Consider the following 26,386-nt stretch of genomic DNA (forward strand, 5'->3'; position numbering starts at 1 on the left):
GCAGGCGATGATAAATCTGTTTTTTTTTCCCTCTTTGCACACAAAGACCTTGGTTTTGTTTTACTTTGTGAGCATGTATATGTTTCCATGCGCTAAACTTCAGGCCATACCCATGGTCACGGCGCACAGTTTGCATTCTGAGATGGGCACGAGGCCAAGCGAGACATGAGTTTTCACAACTGGAATTCCACTGAATACCATTAACCTATATTTTACTTTATGTCAAAATGTTTATTTCTTAAACATTTGTTTCTTATTCAAATTTTTCATCAAATCCTAAATGCTCCTTAAGTATGGCGAGTTGTAGAATGCATTATTGATGCATTTAAGAAACAGTGGATATTATTACATTTAAAAGCATCTTTGTTCCTTATAATTATTAGGCCGCTGGGGATTATCTCAAGGGTCCAGCAGGATGTAATTACTGCAAGAACAACACAGTCGTTTCAAATCTGAATGAGTATCATGTTATTTAAAAAAAAAAAAAACAATGTCTGCATCAATGCTGCAAAACTTTGAGTCACTGAACGATCCCCGTCCTTTTTCATTCTTTATCTGACTTTCCTTTTCTTTTTTTTTTTTTGCTTCTACTGGAAATAACCAGTCCTCCACTCCAAACACTCCATAACCAAACTATGAATAATGCATGGTTTAAACATGGCGGCAGCAACAGACACCATGTTCCTGACTAAACGGGCCTGTCACAACTGTGACGTTATCAAAAGACCTACAGCTACAGGCATGAATTATTAAAAATCTAGTGCCCTCAAAGGTTTAGCGCCCATAATAATAACAATAATAATAATTATAATAATAATAATGTGATAAAGGCCAATTCAAATTGTAAGAATAATGTCAAGTCGTTAAAGAAACTTTAGTTAATTTATTTAGGAACGAAAGAACATTTTTGTTTCGGTGGATTCACGTTTCACATGTGATGGAAAAAAGTAAAACATTCTCATGAATACTCTTCTTTTTTTTCCTTCATTTTTTTTTAGAAACCCGTGCCTCAGGTTAATTTCACTTCCACTGTTATAAAAACATCAAAATTACATACAGAAAGCACGTGATTTTTTTAATACACGGAAATAAAGTAAAATACAAAATGAACAACTTCCCCACAAGGCATCCATAAAGCCACGAAATCATAAAAAATAATGCATGGGTTTTTTTTGTGTATAAACATATTTTACATCACGTGCCCGTACCGGTCCAGTCCTCGTGTTTGTTCGTTTGTTGACTGTGTTGTAAAGGTGGTGTTCATGACATAGCACCCTCCTTTAGAAGGAGGGAGCACATCGCCACCTTAAATATGGACACTGAAAGTTCAGCAGAGCCTGACACATATATTATAATCTCACATTAGTGGCCGGTGTCGCCCAGTTTCACCTTTTACACCAGAGGAGGTCCACACAAGGTCAAACATACAGGCCCAGACATTCAAGAGAGAGGGGGTAGAGAGAGAGGGGGGGGGGGCTCACATCACATCATCCATGCAAACACTGCTGAGGCCATTTCTGAATTTGGACCAGAAACACTTCGATCATTATTATTGTCTCTCTTTTCTTTTTCCTCGTCTCCTCTGCTTTTGTCCGAGAATTCCCGCTCTGTCGGTCCACAGAGAAAGTGTTTTTGTTTGTGGTTGTTGAAATATAACGAGGCCAGCCTCTATATAAGTTCAAAATTAAAATCAGAACAATAATAATAATATCATCATATTGAAACGGAACAAGAACAGCTGCAGGATGGTGCGCCTCATGGTTTTGGCAAAGTGTGGAGCGTCCCAGCTGCATCCTCTTCCTCCTCCTCCTCTTCCTCAGGGTGTCCCGCTGCGGGGGGCTCTCCATCCCTCCATCTCTCCATCCCTCCATCCCTGCCGCCACTTTTTCTTTCTTTTTCTCGTGTCCAGAAATCACGTCTGTGTAGGCTATCAACAGTCTCTTTTTCTTTATCACATAAATAGCCTATAATTTTTTTTATACAACTCATCGTCCTTCATTTGAAAAAAAAGGAAACATAAATAGCGTCCATGGATAATTCTTTTCCTCGGGTTGCGTCACTCTGCGAGCGTTCGTTCCTTCGCGGGGACTTGACGGCCAGCGCGCGCACGCCCCGTGTCCGCGCGTAGCCTCCCCGCGGCGTCACAGTCCCAGCGCGGCCGCGTGCTTCTTGGCCTTCAGCCGCAGGTCCGCGATGCTCGAGTTCTTGCTGGTGTTCTTGGCGGCGGCGGCGGCGGCCACGACCGACGCGGCGGACGCGGACTCGGCCGCGAGCGTCGCCAGCGGCAGGCCGAACGGCGGCGCGGGGAACATCATGTAGGGCGCGTGCGCCGCCAGGTGAGAGTGCAGGTGGTGCTGCGCGTGGGCCACGGCGCTGTCCAGCTGCAGCTGCGCCTGCACCTGAAAGGAGAAGGGCGGCACGTTGCAATGACTATCCTACGGGACGGGACGCACGGATAGGGGGAGAGAAGGGGGAGAACATGCGTTAACTTTGCAGCGGGATGCGTGAAGGCTCATTTGACTTGTGTGTGACTGGTGCACATGTGACTCAGCTGTGTGGAGTGCGCGTGCTACGGGCCATCATTCGGCCCCTGAGTGTTGACTGGTGCAACTCTTGTGAATTGAAGGTCAACTTGAGAGTTTATTTATTTGAACATCAATAACATGAAATCTAATCAAATCAGTTCAAAGCTTCAGTGCCTCGGGGCGTCCTGGGCCTTCTACACAAGATAATACACCCAAACCAGGCCAGCGGTGCTAAAGGTGAGGCCTGGACTAAGTTAAATGTAGCATGTAATAAAACTCATTTTACAATTCTGTCTAGAATCTCACCACCATCCACATACTGAGGCTGAAGTTTAAGCTTTATCAAAAAACCAGTCACTCCCATCACTGATGCACGTATATTGGACAAAAACCTAAATTTGGTTTGTGGTTAGGAAACATTGAGGATATCCTGGTCTTTGTTAGACCACTGCCTCCTAACTATCCGTCTATCTATCCCTCCTTTAGCGAGAATAAAGGCCTGTTAAAATGTTTGTTTGCCCCAGTAAACTAAGTGGTCCATAAAACAATAGAGGGACCTGGCACAGTGATTTTATTTTTTGTCAGTGTGGTAATAAGAGTCTGGTTACCCCCTTCATTGGGACTGGAGTCTCTGCATAGCACTCGGGCAGAGCCCGTGCCAAGACAGCAGTCCGGGGATTGGTCTGCTTTTTAAGACTAGATGCTTCAAAGTAACTTGCCTGTTGGAATGGCATCCGTAAAGCCCCCACGTTGACATATGGCGCTACACGACATGCTTCGAACTGACTCGCTGCTCCAATCAGCACTCCTGCAAGAAAAGCACAGACGACAGGCATGCCTTAATTGCGAGTGGGGGGGAAATATGCAAACCCACAGAAAAATTGAGGAAAAAAACGTGGGGCTGCACAACAATAAGCAGGGAGCTGATGAGTAAACTTTAACAGATAAACACTGTAAGAGAAAATCTTCTGATGGCACAATTCGCTGGGAAATGAAACTCGTGCGTAAAGGTGCGGATTGTTGCGCATGCAGTTGCCTTGTAATGAAATAAAATAGAATGGAAGTCTGCAGTAGTGTCTTTTCTGGAGCATGCATGGATTAAAAGAAAGAAAACAACAACATACCTTTATGTAGCTGATTCTCCTGCTTTCTGCATTTCGCTCTTCTGTTCTGGAACCAAACCTGCAGGGACACAAATTAATTAGAGGCCTATATATACTGATTGGCAGCTGCTTGTGAGGCCACGTGTAATTCCTCTCAAAAGTGACAACAACCGCAGAAAAACAATATCCCCGGGGAGCGCTGAAATATTAATGACACTGCTTAACCCCGGATTTTAATTATTACATTTAGCCCTACAACGAGAGAGAGAGAGGGGAGGGGAAGAGGGAGAAAAGGAGCAGAGAGCCCGAAACAGTGGTGCAAGAATGGGAAGAAATTGGATATTTAAAAAATCTTAGGTGCATAGAGAGAGACCCTTGTTGGGAGTGTGCAGGGGTTTTGCACCATAATAAATAACCTTGTGGACGGTTGGTTTCATCTTCCTATACAGATGAGTGTGTGTGTGTGTGTGTGTGTGTGTGTGTGTGTGTGTGTGTGTGTGTGTGTGTGTCCCCTCCCCTATCTCCCCGGACCCTCAGATATCGAATAGCAGCGATGCTGTTACAGTTTTGGGGACATCAGAGCGAGCTGCGATCTGAGAGCATCTCCATCTCTCTCCCCCCCCCTCATCTCCCTCTCATTAAATGACCGCTGAAATTAATTACCCTTATCTGCAGAGAAACCCGTGTCAGAGAGAAACGCTTAAAAATGCCTCGCAGATTTGTCTAATCACCGCCATAACACGCACAAAAAGAAGAAGAAAACACAGAAACGCTTCAAAGACATCTCACTCTCTCTTTTTTCCTTCTGCTGAAATCCACCAACGATTTCAGAGGGGGAGTAAAAAAAAAGCCTTGGAACACAGATTAAACGATTTATTACTATGATAATCTGCTTTGTATCTCCACACACAAAGCCAAATTAGCCCACAATACAACGTGTCACTCTGCAATCTCCCCTCACATAATATACAGCGAGAGCATGATTGAAATATCATATTGATTTGGCTGTCAGCATGGCTTCGTATTGACCAACATGGCGTGTGTGTGTGTGTGTGTGTGTGTGTGTGTGTGTGTGTGTGCGTGTGTGTGTGTGTGTGTGTGTCAATCGGAAGTCCTCGTGCACGCTTCAGGTTAATTCATTGCGATGATTAAAAAAAAAGAGAAGCAAACTGCTGATATTGATCGAGGTATGAATTTCTAAAGAGGATAAAGACATAAATGTGTGGTCCATGCAACTGGTAAAAAAAAGAAATATATAATACGTTAATAGAAGAGAGGGAGACAGAGAGGGGAAGAGGGAGAGATCTGTTCTTGATTTGGGTAGAAAATAATACATAATTTATGTAAATCCCCGAGCTGTGGCTCCTTGTTCGGGACACAATGCGCCTTATTGGTGAGATTCCAGTTCAGGCCGGGGGAGCCCTGCGAAAAAGCTGGCTTTAACTTTAGTTGTGTGGGGAGGGGGGGTAAGTTTAGGATCTGCTAGGCCCATTTTTTATGATTTCTTTTTTGTCATATTCAACATGGAGACAAATGCCCAGTAAACTCCCCTGAGCCGGGGCACATACAGGATACAAAGGGGGGAGTCTGGAATAAGATATTACAGAGGTTTTTCTTTTTTCGTGTTTGATAAATCAGATGAGAAGAGTTGTCTATATGTTCATGCCCCCCCCCTCCCTCCTCCCCTTCACTGCTCCCTTTACACAAGACATATCTGAAACCCCCTCCCCTCTCACCCCCCTCCCCTGACTGGCTGAAGTCTTACTGGGTTTCTGCGCAGATGGTGGGTCCCCATGAAAAACGACAGCAGCAGCTCTGACAAACATGCAGGGCCTCGCTCGGTAACATACACGCAAAACCCCCCCAAAAAACCGAAGGCAAATATGTGAAGGCTCGTTTGTTTCGCCTGATTTGGACGATGAAGATTAGATCGAGTCTCGTGAAGCAAAGCGAGGCCTCATTGAGAGAACTGATGCAAATTAAGCAGCCAAAACATGCGAGAGAAAATATTTTCTAATCAATAAAACAATAATGATGAGATGATAACATTTTGAAATTGTTTTAAAAAAAACTGATTGTGCCTAACTTGACCACCACCACCTCACATTTTCAGGTCCACACTGTAAAGCAAGTGTGTGTCTGTGCACAAAAATCATCCATATAACAAAAACTAATTGATTTCTTCTCCAACCCGTTTTTATGTTTAAGAAGAACAATATGTTGGACACGTGGGCGTCATGAAGTAATTTCTTATTGGTTCCTCCAAAATAAAATAATAATAATAATTATTATTAGTAGTATTATTATTACTATTGTTTTAGTTTGATTTACAATAGTTATAATTACTTTATATTTGTATAAGCACATGGCTCACCCTTTAGGCTAATCCTTTTTTGGGGGAAATATTTACAATTTCTACCATGATATTGTGTTGTTGAAGATAATAATAATAATTATTATTATAAATTTTTGATTATAATTCAGGGTATGATTTCTTGTACTTTCATATTTAAAATGGGGTCAGTGTCATTGAAACAAAGTCTCAAATGCTGCCTGGAACTATTGCTATTATTATTGCTATTTTATAAATTTCTTTCATTATTGTGTTTTCTTTTTTTCCTTTCTATTTTTTACATTATTTACAGTTGAATATATGCACTGGTCCTACCTGTACTCGGGCCTCCGACAGTCCCAGTCGCTGGCTCAGCTCCTCCCGCATGAAGGCGTCCGGGTAGTGGGTCTCGTCGAAGAGCCGCTCCAGCTCGTTGAGCTGCTCTAACGTGAAGTTAGTCCGACTTCTCCTCTGTTTGATTTTAGTCTGTGCCTCGTCCTCGATGGGCTTCGAGTCCTCCTTCCTCTCCTTCACATCCGTGGTGCCTGACGAGAAGAGACGGAGGAGGGGGAGGACATCAACATCGGCTGCACCTTGACCTCCATGTCTGCGGTCATCCTTGGCCTCCATGGTCACATGTTTAGGTTTATGTCATATTTCAATACGAGTTTGCTCCTCAGACAAATAGGCCTCACGGAAATTAGGCTGCATCTATACTATGTGTTTTATAGCTTATACTAACAAAACATGGTTGTTCTTCATCATAATACACATGCACCAAACCGGCGACTTATTGCAATTAGATAGAGGCAACACAATATAGCAAGCAATGTTTATCCACCCACACTTATTGAATAAAAGCTCTTAACATAATCGTTTATGGATAAGAAACACAGAAAGAAAGAAAGAAAGAAAGAAAGAAAGAAAGAAAGAAAGAAAGAAAGAAAGAAAGAAAGAAAGAAGCATGCCCTCTCAGCCATCAGATATCACACAGCTATCAGACCTCGGATGTTTTGTAGAGCTACATAAAGCTCTTTAATTATTAACTGCTTATAAATATGCAACGCTGTGCCCACTGTTGGATGTCTGATACACGCTTGTCGCAGTCCCGCTTTTAACCACGATGCCCATGACGAACAGATGTCAGATTATTTTTTTACAAGCCATCCAACTCAACTCTTAGATAAACCCTGTCGATAAACCCTGTTCCCAGTGTGCTGTCACATATTGTCCAGCTTTCATAACAACTGACTCTTCAAACGTGAAACTAAATCCCATGGAATCTGATTTATTTGGAAGAATTAATCACAAAAACACTTAATATATCTTAAGTATAATTTTATACTGTCTCTATTTTGATTATTTATTATTATCTACGTTTTGCAATGGGCGATAAAGAAAAACAATACATAATTTAGGGAAACTATTTTTTCATCTATTGTTTCGATTTGATATATCAGATTTGTGATCAAGCCTCCTGTCGCACCTGAGCTGCTCCCACACCTGAGAACAGACATCTGTGTGTGTACTCGGTGAAATTAAAGCCTTTCGTGTATATAATATATGAGATAAATATATATGAGTCTGGGTCTCTCATAATCAATAAAGATAAACTATAATCAATCGGGAAATTGCAGGGTTTTTCAGATCAAGAGCCACAATTGCACCTATAGCCTGCTTGTGATAAAAATGTATTGGACGTGTAAACACTGAATTTAGGTCTTGTTATATCATAGAATAAAACTTATTCTTTCACCAGGAGGCCTTATTATAGTATGTGCATATAAAGAGTCTTTTCTAAAGCTCTGAATCTATGATTTGAAAGTTTTTAAAAATGCACAACAGCAAGACAGAAGCGAGCTGCAGGCTTGTGATTGAAATGGAGAATATTATGAGCTGTAAAAAGGCGATTTTAACTGTGCACGATAAGAGAAAAGCAACAGTTCACGAGTTAATTCTCCTCCAGTGACCAAGCTGTAACTTCATGGAGACCCACGCTAAAATCTGCAGTGATCAGAATACAGGATCACATGTTTTAAGTGTGTTTTCGTGGATAAAATCGTTCCTATGCTGAGTACATGATGTTCGATCACTCTACAGACTCCCTCCCCTCTCACGAGAACTCCTTCACGGACGCACAACAGCCACACATGCAGCCGCCTACCGTCAATGAGTTTGGGGCTCCCGGCGTCCCTAATCCTCTCCGGGCCGAGCATGTCCGTGTCCCTGCCCGGCGAGAGCGCGACGTTCCTGGTGACGGCGGCTGCCTCCTCTCGGCTGCCGGGCTCCGCGGATAAAGGCTCCCTGCCCGGCGCTCGCGTCGAGCCGGTCTCCAAAACCTCCCGGTAGGTGATCACTTCCTTCTTCTCCTTCACTTTCTGATCGAAGGACTTCGAAACGAAAGCGGTGAGCTCTTCCATCACTCTCCTTCACCGGAGGAAGAAGAGGAAGAAGAGGAGGAGGAAAAAAAAAAAATCACACACCACCACACACACTCATGCACTCGATCCCTTCTGCTCCACGGCCGCTTAGAGACATCAATGGTGGGGCTCGTTTTAAAGTCGACCCATTGAAAACGATACGAGGTGATGCTGCCAACTCTGGTTTAAATAAAAAAAAAACACAACATATATATTTATATAGAAGCTCTAACGATGTGTCTTCTCAGCCAATTCCTCCTCCTTTGGTTGCGGAGTTGGGAACCTGCTGGTGATCCTCTATTGAAGTCACAGTATTTATACTTTGCGGCGCCTTGCCCCCTTGATCCGTGCAAATTACCTCCCCTCAGGATGCCGGGATGAGCCCCCCCACCCACCTCCCTCTCTCCCCTCCCTCCCTCCCTCCCTCCTTCACTGATATGGGAGAGAGAGAGAGAGAGAAAGAGGAGTTTAGAAAAAAAAAAAATCATTAAGCAGCACCGTCGCTATTGGCCATTAATCCGAGATTGACAAGATGGACTAATTAATTTAATTAAGCGCTCATTCGCTGCTATTGTCCTGAGTTAGTTTTTTAAACACTCGGGAGATGAGGATGTCCCTCTCTCTCTCTCTCTCTCTCTCCCTCCATCTCTCTTCCTCCCTCTCTCTCTGCAGGGGTGTGGCTTAAAAAGACCCTGAAAATGACAAGAGAGAGGGAAGCACATGGATGAGGAGTCCTTCCTCACTCTGTCTCCCTCTGATCTGTGGTGATGGTGGGATGGGATGGGATGGAGGGGGGGATAAAGACAGCGATGACATGGAGAGAAAAGAGGTAAAAAGCGGACCAGCTGGGATGCAGAGAGGAGCGTGCAGCGGCGACGTGCACGCACAGAGAGCTTTTCTCAGAGAGTGAGGAGGCTCGACTGAGTATTTGGCTTCACCAGTTGCACTGATATACAGTATACACATGGCTTTAGGCCCATGGTAAATTTAGGCAGATTTTTAGTTTCATTTTTATTTAAAACGTAATTTCAATGCAAAATATTAGAAATAAAATCCAATAATATAATAAAAATATGCATACAATAAATAAGAATGGAGCACTAACTACATTTTGCATTCGAATGATAACAAAATTTATAATAATCAAAATTATTATTATTATTGCTATTATTATTATTATTGCTATTATTATTAGGATCAGCATTATTATGAATAATAATAACAGCAAAAACAACCATAAAAATAACAATAATAATAGTTATACTAATAATATGGGGCATGCACATCCGGCTATTAAAATGTATTAAAATTAATAAATTTTGTGAACCCAGTGAAACAAATTATTCAGTGCGTCGGTTTATGTTTCTAATCAGCAAATTATGTATTTTAAATTGTCATCATTAGTGAGACTATATCGCTTAATATTAATTCTCAGTGGACTTTTTTTCTTCCTCTTCTTCTTTACGCCATTAGGATGTTAAATAGCAGCTAAACGTTTAATTACACGCTGCCTCTCGCGATGCCATCGCCATTGGGCTCACTAATTAACGCTGGGTTTGTTTTTTTCCTGCCGCTGAAATGATCGCAAGTTATTTGCCAGAATAAATAAACAATGGCTGCACGTGCGGCGAAGGTGTAAGTGAATGCAGCGGAGAGAGTCAGAGAGGAAGAGAGGGAGAGAGAGAGAGGCAGCAATTAAAGAGTAAGAGGAGGTAACGTATATAATATCCAGGGATGTAACCGGATACAGCGGGATTTTAAAAACGTCGGGATGAATCTGATGCAAAATTAAGCGTGTTTATTGATAATCTATGTAAAACCCTAATTCCACACAAGCGCTCCAACAATTCCCCCTAATTAAATATTTACCACGTTTCAGCTCCAACCTTAGGCATTAATTACTATTATTCCTGCTGCATCCTTAAAAGCAGGACGAATTCCCCATCGAGCCCCATTAAAACCTTTATTCTCTTCAGCCATCTGTAATACTCGCGTTATCGATTCATTTACTCGCAACAGTTCAACTGGTCCTTTCACCTCCGCTTACCTTCTATGTGTGTGTGTGTTTTTTTTAATTTCATGAAGTTATTAATTATCCCACTTTGTTGAGGATGTGTCTAGATGCCCTCGCAGCTCTGTGCGTGGAGCCTAAAATAATAATAAATAAATAATGTATTATACGAGAATTATAACCTCATGCAAATCATCACAGGCAAGTTCCAACCCTCAGTTCCTGGTGTTGTTGCTTGTGGTGGGTGGGTATTGTCGGATCCAAACGAAATATGAGCAGCCCACACTTTTAATGGAAGAGAATAAATATTATTATTATGAGCGTATTCATTTGGAATATTTCCAATTGACTGCAGGAGATGATGAGATCAGAGAATAACCGCATTGAAAATTAATACGAGAGGATTTGTTGTTGCTTTATTCTAATTTAGCCTACTCATTGTTTCTGGATTTATGAAAACGATGTGGGTCAATGTCAAATATATTTTTTCAGATTTTTATTTTTTCAAAATATCTCCAATTTGGACTTTTATTTCTCTTTTCCTCAACTAACCTACATCTAACCTGCAATTGTAGAAATACAATATTTAGCTGTAGGTTCATTGGAAGTATATGAATCCACAATGTTATTATTTTGAAACTTGATTATGCTTTAAAAACTTGATTATTTTTTTCATTCATGAAAACTAACTCAGCACCGATGAGATCGATCGATTGCTCTGTGTGGGATTCTCCTTGTCTGCTCTCCATCGATGCCCTCCGGTTCCACTAGCAGCGTCTCGCAGGGCAGTGCATGTTTGAGTTGTGGAGCTTCGCTGCGATTTAAAGGTGAGAAGCGGGATTTTCATTCACAGGCGACTTCTCCTTTCTCCACATTTCGTCTTTCAGGCAACGTTTATCTACGACAACGTGATGCGTGTTTACGGTCGAACAGCTAGAACGTCCCAGTGAAAACGAGAGCTAAAGCTAGACGTTAGTGGAGTTAGCGCAGTTAGCCTGCTAGCTAGCCTCCACAGAAACACGCTGCTTTGTATTTACCTCCTTTATATTGACAACACACGAGGCAGCAGCGTTGTTGTAGCTGTTGTTGTGCCTTAAGACACACAACTGTTACTGCCCTATGTGTAGCCGATAAGCTAAGCTACATGTTGCATTAGCTAGCTCCCCAGTGTAGTATTTTGAATATGGGGGTGTAGAGGCCTGTGCTGTTGGCTTTGTACAATTGTTTTGTGTTCACATGATACTCTTTGTTTTACCTTTGTCTCAAACCCAGAGATATAGTGTCTCATTAACCCTATTCGTGTGTGTTTCTGTCAACCAGCATCATGGGCCGTCGCACCTCCGACAGTGAGGATGACAGTCGCAGCAAGAAGAAGAAAAAGCAGCGACGTCGTTCATCCTCCTCTTCCTCCTCTTCGTCCTCATCCTCCGACAGCAAGGTGACCAGCGGCAAGGCTCGCAGGTCCAGTCGACGGAGCCGGTCTCGCTCCAGAGACAAGGACAGAGACAGAAGGTGAGAGTACACAGAAGGCTCGTCTTTCCTACGTGGAGGTGGCAGGGGTGAGCACTGTGAGTAGGTGACTGTCCTTGAATGAGACAGACTGGGTTTGTGATCTGCTGGAGCACTGGCTTGTTGTAGAGGAAAGAGTCACCACGTTTCATTGGTGGATTCTAAAGTTATAAGTTTCCTAACAGCCCCGCTCTTACTTTAATTTTTTTCTGTGGTTACAAAACTGTCCGTGCAGTAATTGTTATCAAATTTCTTTAACAACTGTTTTTATGGTTAATTATTGGTCCCTTGTTGAGACCAACACTCTAACTTTGCAGTTAGTGCAACAGAACTTTTAGGACTATGATGTATTTATTCCTTATTTGAAGTTACAAAGCTATAGTTGAGTTCTCACCATCTTACTTACTGTCTCAGTGTAGGGTTCTATCATTAATCTCAATAACTTGTTTTTAGGGTAACTTCATAACATCTGACCAAGGACTACAGACCACAAACAGCTTCTGAGCTAACACTGGAACATTTATACAAATCTCTACCCAATAATAGGTCAATATACACGTTAAAGGGTATCAGTAAAGTTTTACTGATATGCCTTTTTGTTAGCAGACAGTCTGAGCTGTCGTGATGTTACCAGTTACATGGATAATAGGCCTTTGTCAGAACAAATATGCCCCACAGAACATGTCACAGGAGGAAAAGCACAAGTGTAAATAATAGAATAAATAATGGCTGAATTCCATTTACCTGCTTCACTTTCAGGGTTCTCTAATTTTGAATGCTACATGACCATCACATGGTAACGTCTTACTGGGGAACTTAAGCTGAAGAGTGCTTTTCTGGCTCTGACAAGTCTCAGTGTCAGTTGTGAGAAAGGCCTATGCCCCTGCTCTGCTCAAGTGTCCTGTTAAGATAACTGTGTGACAGTGAATCAGCATGAATAATACCACAACACTGAAACAGAAGAAGCATTTAAAGCTACCATTTACCGATGTGCTTTTCATATTGTGACATATCAATATGTGAAAAGGAGGTTTTTTGATTTGAATTTTGAATTTGTTGCCCAAGTAAGATTGTAGTCTGTTTTATAGTTTTTGCTCCTATTCAGGATAACTATTTACATAAAACAGTGGTCACTGAAATACCCCCATGCTTTTTAAAACAAATACCAACTGAGGAGTTTGCTTAGACATGAAATCAGTTAGATATGAAATCTAACTGGGATTTTAATCAAGCCTCAACTATTTTAGTTGCTCATATAATTTCCACAAAGTCCACATGATTGAGCACCATAAGAAATGACTCTGGCACTAAGAGTCTTGTCTTTACGTGAGAGGATATTTTGCAGCTGAAACATCTAGAACTCACTCAAGTCAAAGTGAGATGGTCATCATTGCATGGAAGTTAGTTATATCTTGAATATCTAGAAATTTAGACTTGGCTGTTTTTATGTGTTTTTCTCAAGATACATAAAATAGAAAATCAAAGCGAAGCTGGGACATACACATTTTACAAGGTGCCACTAGTTTTAGAAGCTCCTTTATAAGGTATCACAGTGAATAAGGTATCACACATAGCAGTTGCTGAGGAAAGGGGAGGCTCAATACTAATCACACATCTTTTCAAGTGGCTATGTGGCTGGACGTGGGCTCTTCCATCCACCATCCATCCGTACCTGCCACTGGCTGTGTGTAGCTGTTCAGACAAGGCCACTTGATGGTAATTATTTATGAAGCTCAGTCAAGGTCCATTACTGTTGATGGGAAGTCATTGCCTGTCTGTACAGGGTGGGGCCGGGTGGGCAATGTAAACCCTGGGACCACAGCCTCTCATCTATTAGCCAAACGTTTTGATCAATTAACCAAGACCTTGTGTGTGTGTGTGTGTGTGTGTGTGTGTGTGTCACTCAGTGAGTGAGAGAGAGGGAGAGAGACTAGTTCCTTTAATAGGCTCATATGAAATTCGACACTGTGCAGGATTTTCAACCTGCATTCATACAAACGGTGTAGAGAGACCTCACATGTAGAAAAACAGAAGAGTGCTTATGCTCTTGGCCAGTGACATAATGACCACATATTTAACGTGTAAGCGCAAAGAGAGTGGTCGAGTCCATGGAAATGTGTGAGAGATATGAGAAGACATGAAATCCAGCTTGTTAGGTGAGTTCATGTGAAAGACTTCTGTGTTAACCAGCTCCCGCTCACATGTGTTTGAGCCATTATGTTTTATTACAGTACATTTACACAAGCTTCTGTGAACATTTATGAGTTAACACCACCTTCCAAAAAAAACCTCAGCTCACTACTGTGTGTTTCTTCTGTTTAATGTGTGAAGTGGATCTATGCGGGCTGTGGAAATGATTTCATAAGGCCCCGCTCATGGGATCTATCCTTTAGCATACTAATGGATCTTTGCTGTGCTACTCTAAGCGGTACAAATTCGGTTTGATAGTTCAGCCTCTGTGTTATTTGCTTTCCTTTTTCTTCTCTTCTATCTTGCAGTACTCCCATAGGACCGAGTATGTGGGTTTTTTTGTGTGTGTGTATGCTAAAAAGATTTTGGGTGAAACAAAAGAAAAGATTTTAAATAATGAATTTTGCTCAAACTGTTTGAATAGAGAACGGGGGTTTCTGCATTCACATTCACCCCTATAAATACCTCCTGCTACATGATATCAATAGAAACACGGTGTGAGTGGTGTTTTGAAAATTGATGCCACACACACACACACACACACACACACACACACACACACACACACACACACACACACTTCTGCAGCCACATTAAAGAGCAGAGCTCCAAAGGGCCCCCGTGGAGGAACTGTAGGGCGGCCTACGTGGCTCTGCTGCTCTGGGCCACAGACAGACGTGTTCACTAATGCAAAGTAGCCATCGGCGCTGCTGATAGGTGAGGTTGTTCGGGACGTGAGGACATATTTGCTCTTGAATGAACAGCACAACAAATTAGAAATACAGCGTTGACTTACGGAGAAGAGGGAAGAATTCCAGTTGTCGTCTGAGCTGCTGTAAACTGGTGGATGAACAGAGTATTAGAGGAAAGTCATAGCAATGGAATGAGGAGGGCGCTGACAAGGCGAGAGCTTGACTTTGGTTTTGCAAGTTTGTTCTATTGAGAGCAAACTAGAATTTAATCTAATGAACATGGCAATATTATAATTACTAATAATAAATGTATACACATCCCCATTCACTTGAATGGGAAAGTTTCTCAGACAGCAATTTTGGGAACCTCAGGTCTTCTGTAACCACACTGCATCTTCAGAACCTATTAACATGTTTTGCTGTTGCTGACCACATAATGTTTAATGGTATAGATAAGAATCCCACTTGATTAAGAATCCTGCCGATGTAAAATTATGTTTGTCTGTTTCTGTCTGTGTGCTCCAGGAGAAGACGGCGTTCCAGCAGCAGCTCGTCCCATAGCCCTTCTCGCAAGAGGAGGAGTCGCAGTGCAGGGAGAGACAAAGGGAGGAGCCACCGCTCGCACAGGTCCCGCAGCCGAGACAAGAGGTAACGCCATCACATTACTATGTTGTTTTCTCCTCCTTGTTGGAATGAACACTTTTAATCATGAATTTCTTGATAATAATAGCAAGTAATAATCATTACAATAGTATTCAACATTATTTTGAAGATATGTTTTTAATATATTCTGAGATGAAGCGTAAAATATGTGAAGAAAAAGAGCAAAGAGTGATGGCTGCGTCATTAAGGAATGACAATACTACTTGAAACACTGTTTGTATTACAAGCCAGGATATGCCATGCTTTTTGCAGACTTTTCTTATTAAAGCCGCAATAAGAATTTTGGAAGTTTACTGTTGCATAAACAAACATCATTTTGTATTTATGTCTCATGTCATCAGAAGGAGCCACATGGAAACTTACATCTCAGTTCTGGATTAACATTTTGCGTTTGCACGTACTCATGTCTGAGTTAACCCAGACTATGGGTTTTTGGTGTGTGAGTATTGATGAAACAGCAGGTCACATGCAACACCAGTCCAATCCTTCCCAAATCTCTTCTGGCAGCAGCTCTTCTCTCACTCATTAATGCAATTAAAAGTATCATTACCCACGCACACTATGTTGAATTATGATTATTATTGATGTAGCAAGAGACTAACTTATGCATGCAAGACCAATGTGTACACACCTGCACCGCACACACACCCATGCACACACCCAGCCATAGTCAGCCGAGTATCGCTTTCAGGAACATAAAGGCAAAGTCTCTCTGTGTGGTGGTCCATGTCATTAGCATAGCTAATCTGGTGCTAATGAACCAGTAAACTGCTGTTTTTAAATCCCTCACACACATGGACTCACAGTCACTTAGAAACACACACAGACGCACAATTGAAGAAAAGGTTATCATAATATATGCATGAGCGAGGCCCTTTGTTTACTTGTGTGTGGCTGCGGGTTAGAGCAGAGATCATTTTAATCACAAAGAGAAAAAAAGTGTTTGAATGTTTTTATTACAGAGGTGACAGGATGATGCAACAGAGATGTGCCGACACAATTGTGGCTAATGGTGTCACCACACTTCGACTCTCTAATCTAATGTTCACTGAACATTTTGTGGCTTCAGAACAAGCAACAAATTTCACTGTTGCACTGAAACAATTTATTGACAGATATTTTCACACAATCCCCCTCTACTCTCTGCGGTACAGTGGCAGTCACTCACAGCGGCAGCGGTGATTAAAGCATCAGTCGGAAATGGCATTACCGTTGTGGGTGTGAGATGAAAGGTGGTTGGGATTTGGGAGATTTAGAACTGCAGTCGATGACATCGGTGTTTACAAACAATGCGCTGTGATTAGCAGGGTTGCGTTGCGTAATCGGCTTAGCGGCAAGCGAGGAGCAGGTGGGATGGGCTGGCGGAGGGTTTGTGCGGTGGGGTGTTTAAAAGGTGGAGGCGGTGTTGGAGGTGGGGATGAACCAAATGATGACACTGATGATAAATTTATGCAGTTATGTGATGGCAGCTGCAATTTGGGTCTGCAAAACTGAGCTGTTTGTGGCCACATGTGCACTCCCGTCTGAGCATTAGAACAATCCAGGGGAAATTCTGTGCTGTCATCTAATAAATGGCACAAGCACTGAAAGGATTATTCAGCTAATTGGTTAGTTGATCAACAGAATAATAACCACAAATACATTTTAATAATCGTTGTTGTCGTGGCATCTCAGAAGTGAAAATTAACAGCTTTTATTTGTCTCGTTTATTAATAAGCTGAATCTCTTTGGGTTCCAGAGCAATTTGAAAATATTGCCATCGGAGTTTTGTGACATTTTATGGCGCTAATGATTAATCTTAATATAATTGTGTGATGAAAAGCTTTTCGATTTTTCAGTTTTGCAGTGTGCAGCACGGGGAGCAATTGCAGTATTGTAATCTTGTACTGTGCTCTCTTGTGGGTGAATGCTGCATATTCTACACCCGCTGGAGTACTGGAATGAAAGCAGGTTGGTGTGCACAGGTGCCCTGACTGCCATCACTCAGTTGTGTGTGTGTGTGTGTCTGTCTGTGTGTGTGTCTGTGTGAGAGTGTCTGTGTCTGTGTGAGAGTGTAAGTGTGGATGAGGTTGCCCGAGCTGGCTGAGAGGCTGGCTGATGGATCATAGGAGGATTGAGTGGACAGGACCTCATGATTGATACGCAGATAGGATATGAGGTGCTGCCTGCCACCCCCACCCCAGCCACACCAACTCGGCACCACCATCAGAATAAGAACGGGGAGAAAAGAAACCGAGTGCACAGATGAGAGAGAGAGAGAGAGAGAGAGGACGAGAAGTTCCAACAGAATGGAAAAGTCAGGAGAGAATAAGTTGAGTTAGTGCAGGACAGGGAGTGCAGAAGATCCTTAAAGAACAAAATGAAGGGGAAAGACAAACGCGAGGGTCGGTAGAGAGAAAATGTTCAGCTTGAAAGAGGGAAATTATTCAGAAGAATTGGAGAATAATAACGTCTGCATCAGAATATTGCAGGCTAGAAGATTAGGGCCATTGTGAGTCGAAGCTAGAATATTATTACCTTATTTTCAATCTATCATATCTAAATAAAAAATAAGATGCATGAAATAAGAATAATGCTCCATCATGTGTTTACCATCTATCGTTGCTTCCTCCATCTCTCCTCTCTTTGCCCTTTTTTTCCCTGCCCTCAATCAGAGAAGGGCCAGGTCCCCCAGAGGCAGTCAATCTTGCCCTGAAATGTAAAACAGACAAGAGGAGCAGATTACCTATTTGCCATTAATGTTTATTCTCTTTGATGTGAGCAGGTGTGTGTGTGTGTGTGTGTGTGCGCGCAAAAGAGAAAATGTGTGAGGTTGAATGAATGTATGTGCACATGTTCATGGTGAGTGTGGGTAGGTGTGTGTGTCACGGCCTAGTCCACTGGGGGAGAGCAGAGTGGAGCATGGTGGCAGCAGCGTACAGTGATCTGATGCGTACCCAGTCCAACAAAGACGACACGGCCTCTCATCACAGTTGGATCACAGGCACGTCTTTAGGTGAGCTCGGCGGAGCGGTGTAGCGCTGGGCTTTTATGGGCAGCCACAGCAGGGGTTAAATGTGTGTGGCTCAGTCAGTCATTCTGTCAGTCATTCACTGACTTAACAGTTTGCTTTACAGGCACTGGTGGAAGACACGGCGGACGACTGGCAGGTGTGACAAATCCACCACTTGACCCATCAAAGAGCAGCAGCGGAGCATTAAACCCACTGTTCGCACGCCACACATAAGCGAACGTATACTGCAGGCTACACACAAACGCTTACATTTTCCTCATTAATATTTCACGGGTGTGGTGTTGAGTTAGCAGGGCAGAGTGCTAGCGTCAGGGTTTAGCCCCGGCTAACGCCTTCATCACTGGGTTGCTGTCATGACTCTGAGGAGAGCGAGACGAGACCTCTAATTATCCGTCTTTAACCCTAGAGGGCTTGATGGGAAGCTAAACACACCACACAGCATGTGAGGATAGCTGACCAGAGTCAGGATTATCTCAGCCACGAAGGCCGGGATGAGTCCGGGGCAGTCAGAGCTGTGGGTGGGACGTGGTTTTGGCCAAGACAGATCTGTCGATATTAATCAAATGGGATTATGCTCAAGTACAAGTGAAAATGGTAACATGAATGTTATGTTGTAATTGTTTGTCGTCAGTTGTAATTCCACTTTAAGTTTATAAATAAGTTTTCAGCTTTACCTAATTACTGTTGATGTTGTGCTTGAAGCCACGTCTTTTAAATCAGTGGTTCTCAAATGGGGTCTGCGGACCCCATGAGTCTGCAAAAAAGTTTCCAGATTCATCCATCGAAATGATTACATGTGGGTATTCAGTGTTGAAATATAGTTTTGATACATGTCTAACATATAGTCTAACAAATTTCTCTCGTGTTATTCTTCTGACATCACTAAGAGTGTAAAAAGAAAAGTCTCTCATATTATTCCAAGTGATGTATATGAGTGGGACCCTGGAATATTTTCTATTTTGTTGGGGGCCTTTAGCTGAGAAAAAATGCCCTTCTGCTTTAAATGATTAGTTTTACCTTTTAGGGTTGTTCCTTTGCGGAAAATTTCCCAGAACACTGCTCCTGTTACATATGAAGCAATTAAGGGGCCTCAGACGTGCTGGTAGGTGGATTTTTGTTACCTTTTGACAGAGCGACGCTAACTTTAAGCCGCTCGACTGCCAGCGGTAGCTTCATATTTACTATACAGATATTAGAGCGGTATCAGTCATTTCTATTAGCAATTATCAGGAAAGGAATAAGTGTATTTTCCAAATGTCAAACTATTCCTTTAAGGCTGACATGAAACATAGGATGTAATAATAATAATGATAATGAGACACTTAAGTGATCCCCTTAGGGACATTCTCCTGTCTCCTTCAGAGAGGTCGGAGGTCAGGATTGAGTAAAGGTCAGTGCCCAGAGCAGCCAGTTTCAGTTCCTGGGTAGAGGACATTTAACTAGGTACAATGCCTTGTACATTAATAGCTGACTTAAAGGCGTCTGGCTGTGTGACTCTCCTCCACCCGCTCTGCCACCCTGCCACGGCTGTGGCTGCTGAAGCTCAGTGTTCTGGATGTTACAGCTCCACAAGCTCTGCACTCAGGACTGGAGATCACTGACTCCAGGCATCTGTGTGTGTGCAGGGGTGAGCGATGACCTGGTATTTGTTTCATACAGCAATTTTCCGACTGTGTGAGATGAGGTGTCGTACATCTGCTAGATAGCTTATCTGACGTAGCACCAAGACAGAGTGTGCACAATGTCATCCAGCTTGGGAGTGGGACGGGCTGAGGTCAGCAACTGTATAGGGAGGAAAGGACTGTAGGGTAAGTTGAATGCAAGAGGACAGAGGTGGGGTGAGGAAAACCAGCGGGTTTATTGCGGGTGAGCAGTGTGGCCGCACAGCTTTTTCACTGCACCTGGATCAGCAATTCCCCTGTCAGGTAGCAGGGTGGGAAACATAAATTAATTCACAAAGTTCAGAGTATGTGTGTGCGCGATGTAGCAGGTGGTTTAGGGTGTCGCAGGCTTCATAAGGGAAACAGGCCTGAGTGTGTTTTGAGGACATGACAGGTGAAAATCTGGTTTCCTCAACAAACTGCTGAGATGTTGCCATATGAGAGAACCATAAGGCATGAATTATGGCACTAATGGATAGAAAATAAGTTGAGAAAGAATGCAAACAACCTTTAAGTCCTTTCTCTTCTTTCTCCTGCACTATCTCACGTAGTGTTATTGCAGTTTTGCTGTGGTTTTAGGTGAGTCTAGACTGGTGCTAAAGTGAAATTTAAGAGCCAGCTCCTGGCTGCATTTCAGCTGTCTGTTATTCCATCTTTTCTTCCCCCCCTTCCGCAGGATGACATTTAGCCCTTTCTTCCTTCTTCCCCGATTACTGGACTTACAAAGTGTTGATTTAAACTGAAAGATGACCTGGTTTAGTTCAGCTGTGTCTTCTCTACTCCATAAAAATCAACATGCTTCCAGTCGTGAGATCTGAACGCGTTTGTTGTTGTGTTTTCTCTCTCTCTCACTCTCTCTCTCTCTCTCTGTTGTCTTTTTTATTTATCCGCTGTAAAGGCCAGTCAAGCGCTGCTCGGCTTTGTTGTCAGAAACCTTTATTTACCAAAGGGAGGAATAAGTGACTGACACAGACAGCCTCTTTCATCCCCGCCTCGCCGCAAGCAGTGTTCCCCTCTACCGCCAGAGGAACACCCCCCCCCTCACCCCTCACTCCTGCCAAGCCAGTCCCACCCCACCCCCACCTCCACTGCACCCCTCCATCCTGCAGGCTCAAAACGCACTAGCCCACTCCCCTGGGTAGCAACCTAGCTGTAGAGTCTGCACTGAGTAACAAACACAAAAACACACGTGCAGAATTCACCTCACAAAAGGCAGCGCACCAGTCCTTGCACACACACGTCCGACGGTCCCAAACCTGGACTAGTTTAACATCAAACAGTTGTCCCCCCCTCTCCCATCTGGGAGAGATGACACACAAAGTCTGATATGTTACAGCCCTGGATAAAAAAAATCTGTTTTTTTATGTTTGGGTGTGTGACGCTCAAAGGTTTGATAGAGAACAACATCATCTGCATTAATATGGTTGTAAAGTGAGTTAATACTGTAATTACAATATTGTCAAATGTTTTAAATGTAGGGAAATCATTATAATTTACTTTAATTTTGTGTAACTCTGTTCATAAAAGCTTTTCATGCAGGAAATGTTGGCATATGAAGTAAGATTCAGTCTTGCTTATTTTTTCTAGTTGGCCTACCTGATCAACCAGAGCTAACAAGTTCACTTATCAGGTTTTCAAATGCAAAATATAACTTTATTTATTTTTTCTCGTTGACAGTTGAATGTTTTTTTTGTGAAAAGGTCTTTAAACTGTGATTTATTACCATTGATATTTCCTTTAAAGCTTTTTTTTGTTCTTTACGACATGTTATATGGGATATATTATATTTGATGGCCACTCAAAGTTATGTGCTGGAGACATTTGCATAAAAATACCACTTACTCCCTATCAAAACAGACACAACAAAGTGATTGTAACAGAAAATACAATCTGTATGATTCTTCAGATATTACAGTGGACATTATTTCTATACAGAACTCAAGTGTATTCCAAAATACACAATTCAGTTTTCCCAAAATAACAATATAATAAATTCTTATTATGATGTAACTTCAAATTTATATGTTTTGGAATTTAACATAAGTTTTTGAAGTTAAGTTCTAATCATCAAGAGCTCGGAGTAATTTTCCTTTTTGAAAAGTGTGTGTGAATGAATGCTAATCTTTGTGATTAATTTAAGTATCATAGAAACAAGTTACTTTAAATCTGTAAACCAAAGACAAATTTTGTCTGTTTGATGAGTGAAACCCAACACAAGTGTGCGACACGTCCTCTGTTATTTCTTTGGTAGAGAAACACTTGCACTGCTTTGCGTATAAAACCTAGATAATGCCAAAGTCTAAAATCATGTGTCCAGCCTTCATTGTTTTCACTTTATGACAGAGAAAAGGCTCGTCCGTCTGGCCAGACCAAGAGAAAGACACAGACAGAATTGCTTTTAGCTCTGGCATAGGAAAATGAACACCAAATGTATCTCTCTCTCTCTCCCTCTCTCTCTTTCCTTCCTGCCTTCTCTCTGTCTCTCTTTCCTATTTAAGCTTCTTGAAGTTCTTCCAAATTGGGTTTTAAATGCCAATTAGGAGGTTGAATGTAGTAAAATAAAAGCAAATGCAGGCAGGATGGCCTCACCTTCTGGCTGGTTAGGCTTCAGAGAGAGCCGAGCCGGACCTTTGGCTCCCAGCGAGGCTTTGAGAGAAATATCCTGCCTAATGAACACATTAATTATAACCATAACTATTTATAAGATGATAATTAGAAACGAAGGGAGGTAAACTGGGCTTTTCCTGCAATTAATGGAGGATTAATTACAGAAGCTAATGAAGTGGATTTTTGAAACGTGTGGAGGTGAAGTACAGAGATGTGCAGCTCGCTTTGTGATCACTGGCATAATTATTTTCTCCAGCGCCAAAGCGTTTGAGGCCCTGGTCCTCGCTGGCTCAGGCCGGCTAATAAGCATCATTGCATCGTTATATATGCACTTAAAAAGACTTGCCACTGAAATGACTGTCTAATTATTTCTAATTGGCAGGCCCTGTGTGTTGTCATTGAGCTGTTTGGAGCCGCAGCGCAGCCCTGGGTCTAATAACGCTCTGGGTGGAGAAGCACAGGGAGGGAGAGAGATAGAGAGACAGTGATACACAGAGAGAGAGAAAGGGAGAGAGCGGGGGTAAAGAGGAGGAGGGGGGGCTTTACTAGTTGCCTGCTGCTTATAGCCGGACCTGCATATTGGCCCCCCGTGTCACTCGCCCAGCAGGACAGCAGGTCTGAGAATGGCGGCAGGTGCACCGAGAGGTCACCTTGCCAAGTAGCCGATTAGCAAAGTTTTATTTTATCCGTGCTTATTTTCCCCCCTTTTAATTATCAGCTTCTGCTCTTTAATTTATGCACAGATACATGCCACCGTCTGTCCACAGTTCGTCTTTTCTCTTAAAAATACCACACACACACATAAACACAGGGAAGGAGGGAGGTATGTTTATGTGCCGTGTGTGATTCAGTGGCCAGGTTTTGAGCCAGTCCATAGAGACCCCTGCTAAGAGAGCATGCATGGACGAACCTCAGTCAGCCGTGTTTACTTGTACTCTAGTTATGCTCTCGCTCAAACCATATGGATACCATCATTCTCTGTGGACACTTATAGATATAGACATATATTGTTTCTCTCGAGTATAGCCACAGTCCTATTCAAAATTAGTGTCAACTTTACAGCACACATTTACCGTTGATTTAAAAAAAATTTTTTTTTAGAAAAGGTAAATATGCAAGTTTCCAATAAATTTACATTTTCATTATTATTTGAGGCATTGATATCCATCACGATGTCTAAGTGTGCATGTGTTATAAGAGTGTTTGAATGATGGCCTGGGATTATGTGTGTGAGCACCTCACTTAACTTGTCCTCTAAGCAGAGCCATGTGCGTTGTCCTGCCAAAAAAAACCACCTCCGTCGTTCCTCTTCTCCCCCCTGGACAACTTGAGAGCAAATTGCCAGCTAATGGAACCACTGCCTGCACTTGTCAGTTCACTTTAGCCAAGCAAAGGACCCACGCACACACACCCTGACACACAAGCATGTGGTTTCACTCACGCGTTTAGTAATTTATTTGTGGAAAAAGAGGAGAAAAATGAGGGAGAATGGCAGAGGAATGAAACAAGGATCATGTGCGTCTTGACTGAAACCTTGACAATCTTTTTGAAAGTAATGAAACACTTTCTCGGCGCGCGCATGAGGTTTTCTATTTGAAATTTGTCTTCCTCTATTGTTCTGTCTATCCGCCCGGGTTCTGGCAGAGTCGAGGACATGAGGAGGAAGTGCAGAGAGATGGATTGCCCAGAGGATACGTGGCCAACTGTCACATGATTGGCTGAACAAAGAGCAGATCACTCCTGTGACTGGCTGAACAGAGAACTCGCATGTCGTGATTTTTTGGCTCCAAATCAAAGCAGGGAAAATTGTAATTATTTTAAATGCAGTCAACAGTTTTGTTGCAGTGGAACTTTGCCAGATTTCGCTCTGTGGGATATTGACGCTCAGAAAAAGTGAGATTAGTGAGCCTGGTCCTTTTTTCTCATGTGCTACTGCAGATGTGTAATGAATAAATGACTTTAATGCCATTGCTGTAACATGTGTAACAACAGTGCACAGTGAATCAGTCCTCTAACGCCTGAATGTTAAGTTTTATAGGGAAGATGAATATATTAAACAGAAAAAACTGAAGATTGAAATTAGTTGGCAAGACATTTTAATAAGTTGCATAACAAACAGACTTAGGTTCTTTGTCATTTCATTGTCTGTAGACCTTAAAGAGAAGAATCTGTGGAGGCTGTCAATTCAGCAGTGTGGGTGTGTAAAAGCTACCAAATTCCTTCCCACTTGTCATAGAATACTTAATCTATACAGAAATTGTGCCAGAAAAAAATTAAATATATATATATTGGTTTTTTGTGCTGAATGTTTTTCTCCAGATGCATACGTCTGTGTCGCACTACAGAAATCACCTACTGGGTAAAATTTGCTTTATCGGCTACCTATAGTTCTGTGTGCAGGCCATGTAGACTATGAGAGGTGACAGATGTATTGGAGGGGGAGAGTCTTTTTTTTTTTCCAAAGGGAGGAGTGTTTTCTCTATCCATTTCTTGATCTCTCTTTCTGCGTTCGTCCCTCTCTCCCTCCTTCCCCTTGTTCAATCTTGACAGCGGTTCATAAAAAAAATGATTTTATAAACTTCTTTGAGACGAGCCTCTGTTCTGTCAGAAGACAACTTTATGTTACTCTACTGAAGAGGGAGAAACTAACAGCACTGTGTTTTTTTACAGGGAGCTATACCAGTTGTGTCTTGGGTGTTTAATTAAGTGTAGTTTGCCTTTAGTAGTGGAATGTGTGTCTGCTTTTTGTCGGCCCGTTCCTCTGTGCCTTTTACAGTCCACCCACATGGTTTGTCTCAGCGTTTATGATTTTTCTTATACCGGAGTTGTGAGGTTCCTAAATCACTTAAGCGCACAGGGCTGCACGGTCCACATTTAAACAATAAAGGGCTGTTATGCTAAGGGCCCTCAGATCTCCCACCACTTCATAAATACATGGGTATAAAGGCAGAAAAATACATCTTCCCTGACCAGAGAAAGAGGGAGAGCAAGCGTCTAAGAGCACACCTGCTAATTGGAGCCAGGTTTATGTGAAGCTCTGCTGTCTGCTCTGTCTTCATAAGTCCCAATTTTTTCTTTTTCTTTTAGTTAGCCTGGTTGTTCCTCGCTCCCGAACTTTTAAAACCCTTTTCATATTGTTCTTTTTCTTCCACAGCCTCCTGCCGTCCTTCACCCATTGTCTCTCCTCGTCTTGTCCTTCAATCCATTTTTTCCCCTCCTCCTCCTCCTCCTCCTCGTCTGTCCTTCAACTTTTTCTACCTCCCTGCTTCCCACCCTCCTACAGATGGAGGCAATGACAATCAAAACAACTCTCCCCTAACTCGGTGTAACTAATTGTTCCGGGCCGTGATGGATGGAAAGAGTGGGTTTCAATTGCGTGAGTCGCTGTGAGCGAGTTGGCAAGTTAGCACCTAGTCTGAATGTGACCCCCACTTGACCTTGTGTCTGGGCTGAGTGGCTGAGCCAGCCCCCCCACCCTCCTTTGGCTCCAGCTGCTAATGGGTGTCATGTCGAGCTGCGGCTGCACACAGGTCAAGGGTCGCGGGTGCACACCAGACGGCCAAGTTTAGGATTGCGATGAGGAGGCTGAGTGACACTGGGCATATGTGCCAATGAAGACGCCGGCTAATCGGCACATGCAGAGTGACGTGCACACACAGA

General features: G+C 42.6%; 2 protein-coding genes across 2 annotated transcripts in view; one reads left to right on the forward strand and one right to left on the reverse strand.

Moving 5' to 3' along the window:
- Window positions 1-919: 919 nt before the first annotated feature.
- Window positions 920-8,699, reverse strand: shox2 (short stature homeobox 2). Its single transcript, XM_035154617.2, has 5 exons — window positions 8,125-8,699; window positions 6,297-6,505; window positions 3,650-3,707; window positions 3,245-3,333; window positions 920-2,435 (listed from the first exon to the last, which is right to left on the reverse strand). Exons 1-5 carry the CDS (start codon window positions 8,378-8,380, stop codon window positions 2,142-2,144), a joined length of 906 nt encoding a protein of 301 aa, XP_035010508.1. The 5' UTR covers window positions 8,381-8,699; the 3' UTR covers window positions 920-2,141.
- A 2,422-nt stretch (window positions 8,700-11,121) lies between these two features.
- rsrc1 (arginine/serine-rich coiled-coil 1) overlaps window positions 11,122-26,386 on the forward strand; it is a 120,413-nt gene continuing 105,148 nt past the window's right edge. Inside the window, exons 1-3 of the mRNA XM_035154616.2 lie at window positions 11,122-11,218; window positions 11,712-11,903; window positions 15,308-15,430. Of these exons, the coding sequence (XP_035010507.1) occupies window positions 11,716-11,903; window positions 15,308-15,430 (311 nt within the window). The 5' untranslated portion in view covers window positions 11,122-11,218; window positions 11,712-11,715. The remainder of the gene's footprint in view (window positions 11,219-11,711; window positions 11,904-15,307; window positions 15,431-26,386) is intronic.

The sequence above is a fragment of the Hippoglossus stenolepis genome, chromosome 4 (genome assembly GCF_022539355.2).
Source record: "Hippoglossus stenolepis isolate QCI-W04-F060 chromosome 4, HSTE1.2, whole genome shotgun sequence".
Taxonomy (NCBI): domain Eukaryota; kingdom Metazoa; phylum Chordata; class Actinopteri; order Pleuronectiformes; family Pleuronectidae; genus Hippoglossus; species Hippoglossus stenolepis.

What these genes read in the sequence shown, in the direction of transcription:
- shox2 (XM_035154617.2), bottom strand. Translation starts at nt 8,380, where the DNA reads ATGGAAGAGCTCACCGCTTTCGTTTCGAAGTCCTTCGATCAGAAAGTG. An exon ending in GAGCCCCAAACTCATTGACG is followed by an intron (nt 6,506 to 8,124) that starts GTAGGCGGCTGC and finishes TCTTCTCGTCAG; the next exon opens with GCACCACGGATGTGAAGGAG. An exon ending in TACGGATGCCATTCCAACAG is followed by an intron (nt 2,436 to 3,244) that starts GCAAGTTACTTT and finishes CCCGTCCCGTAG; the next exon opens with GATAGTCATTGCAACGTGCC.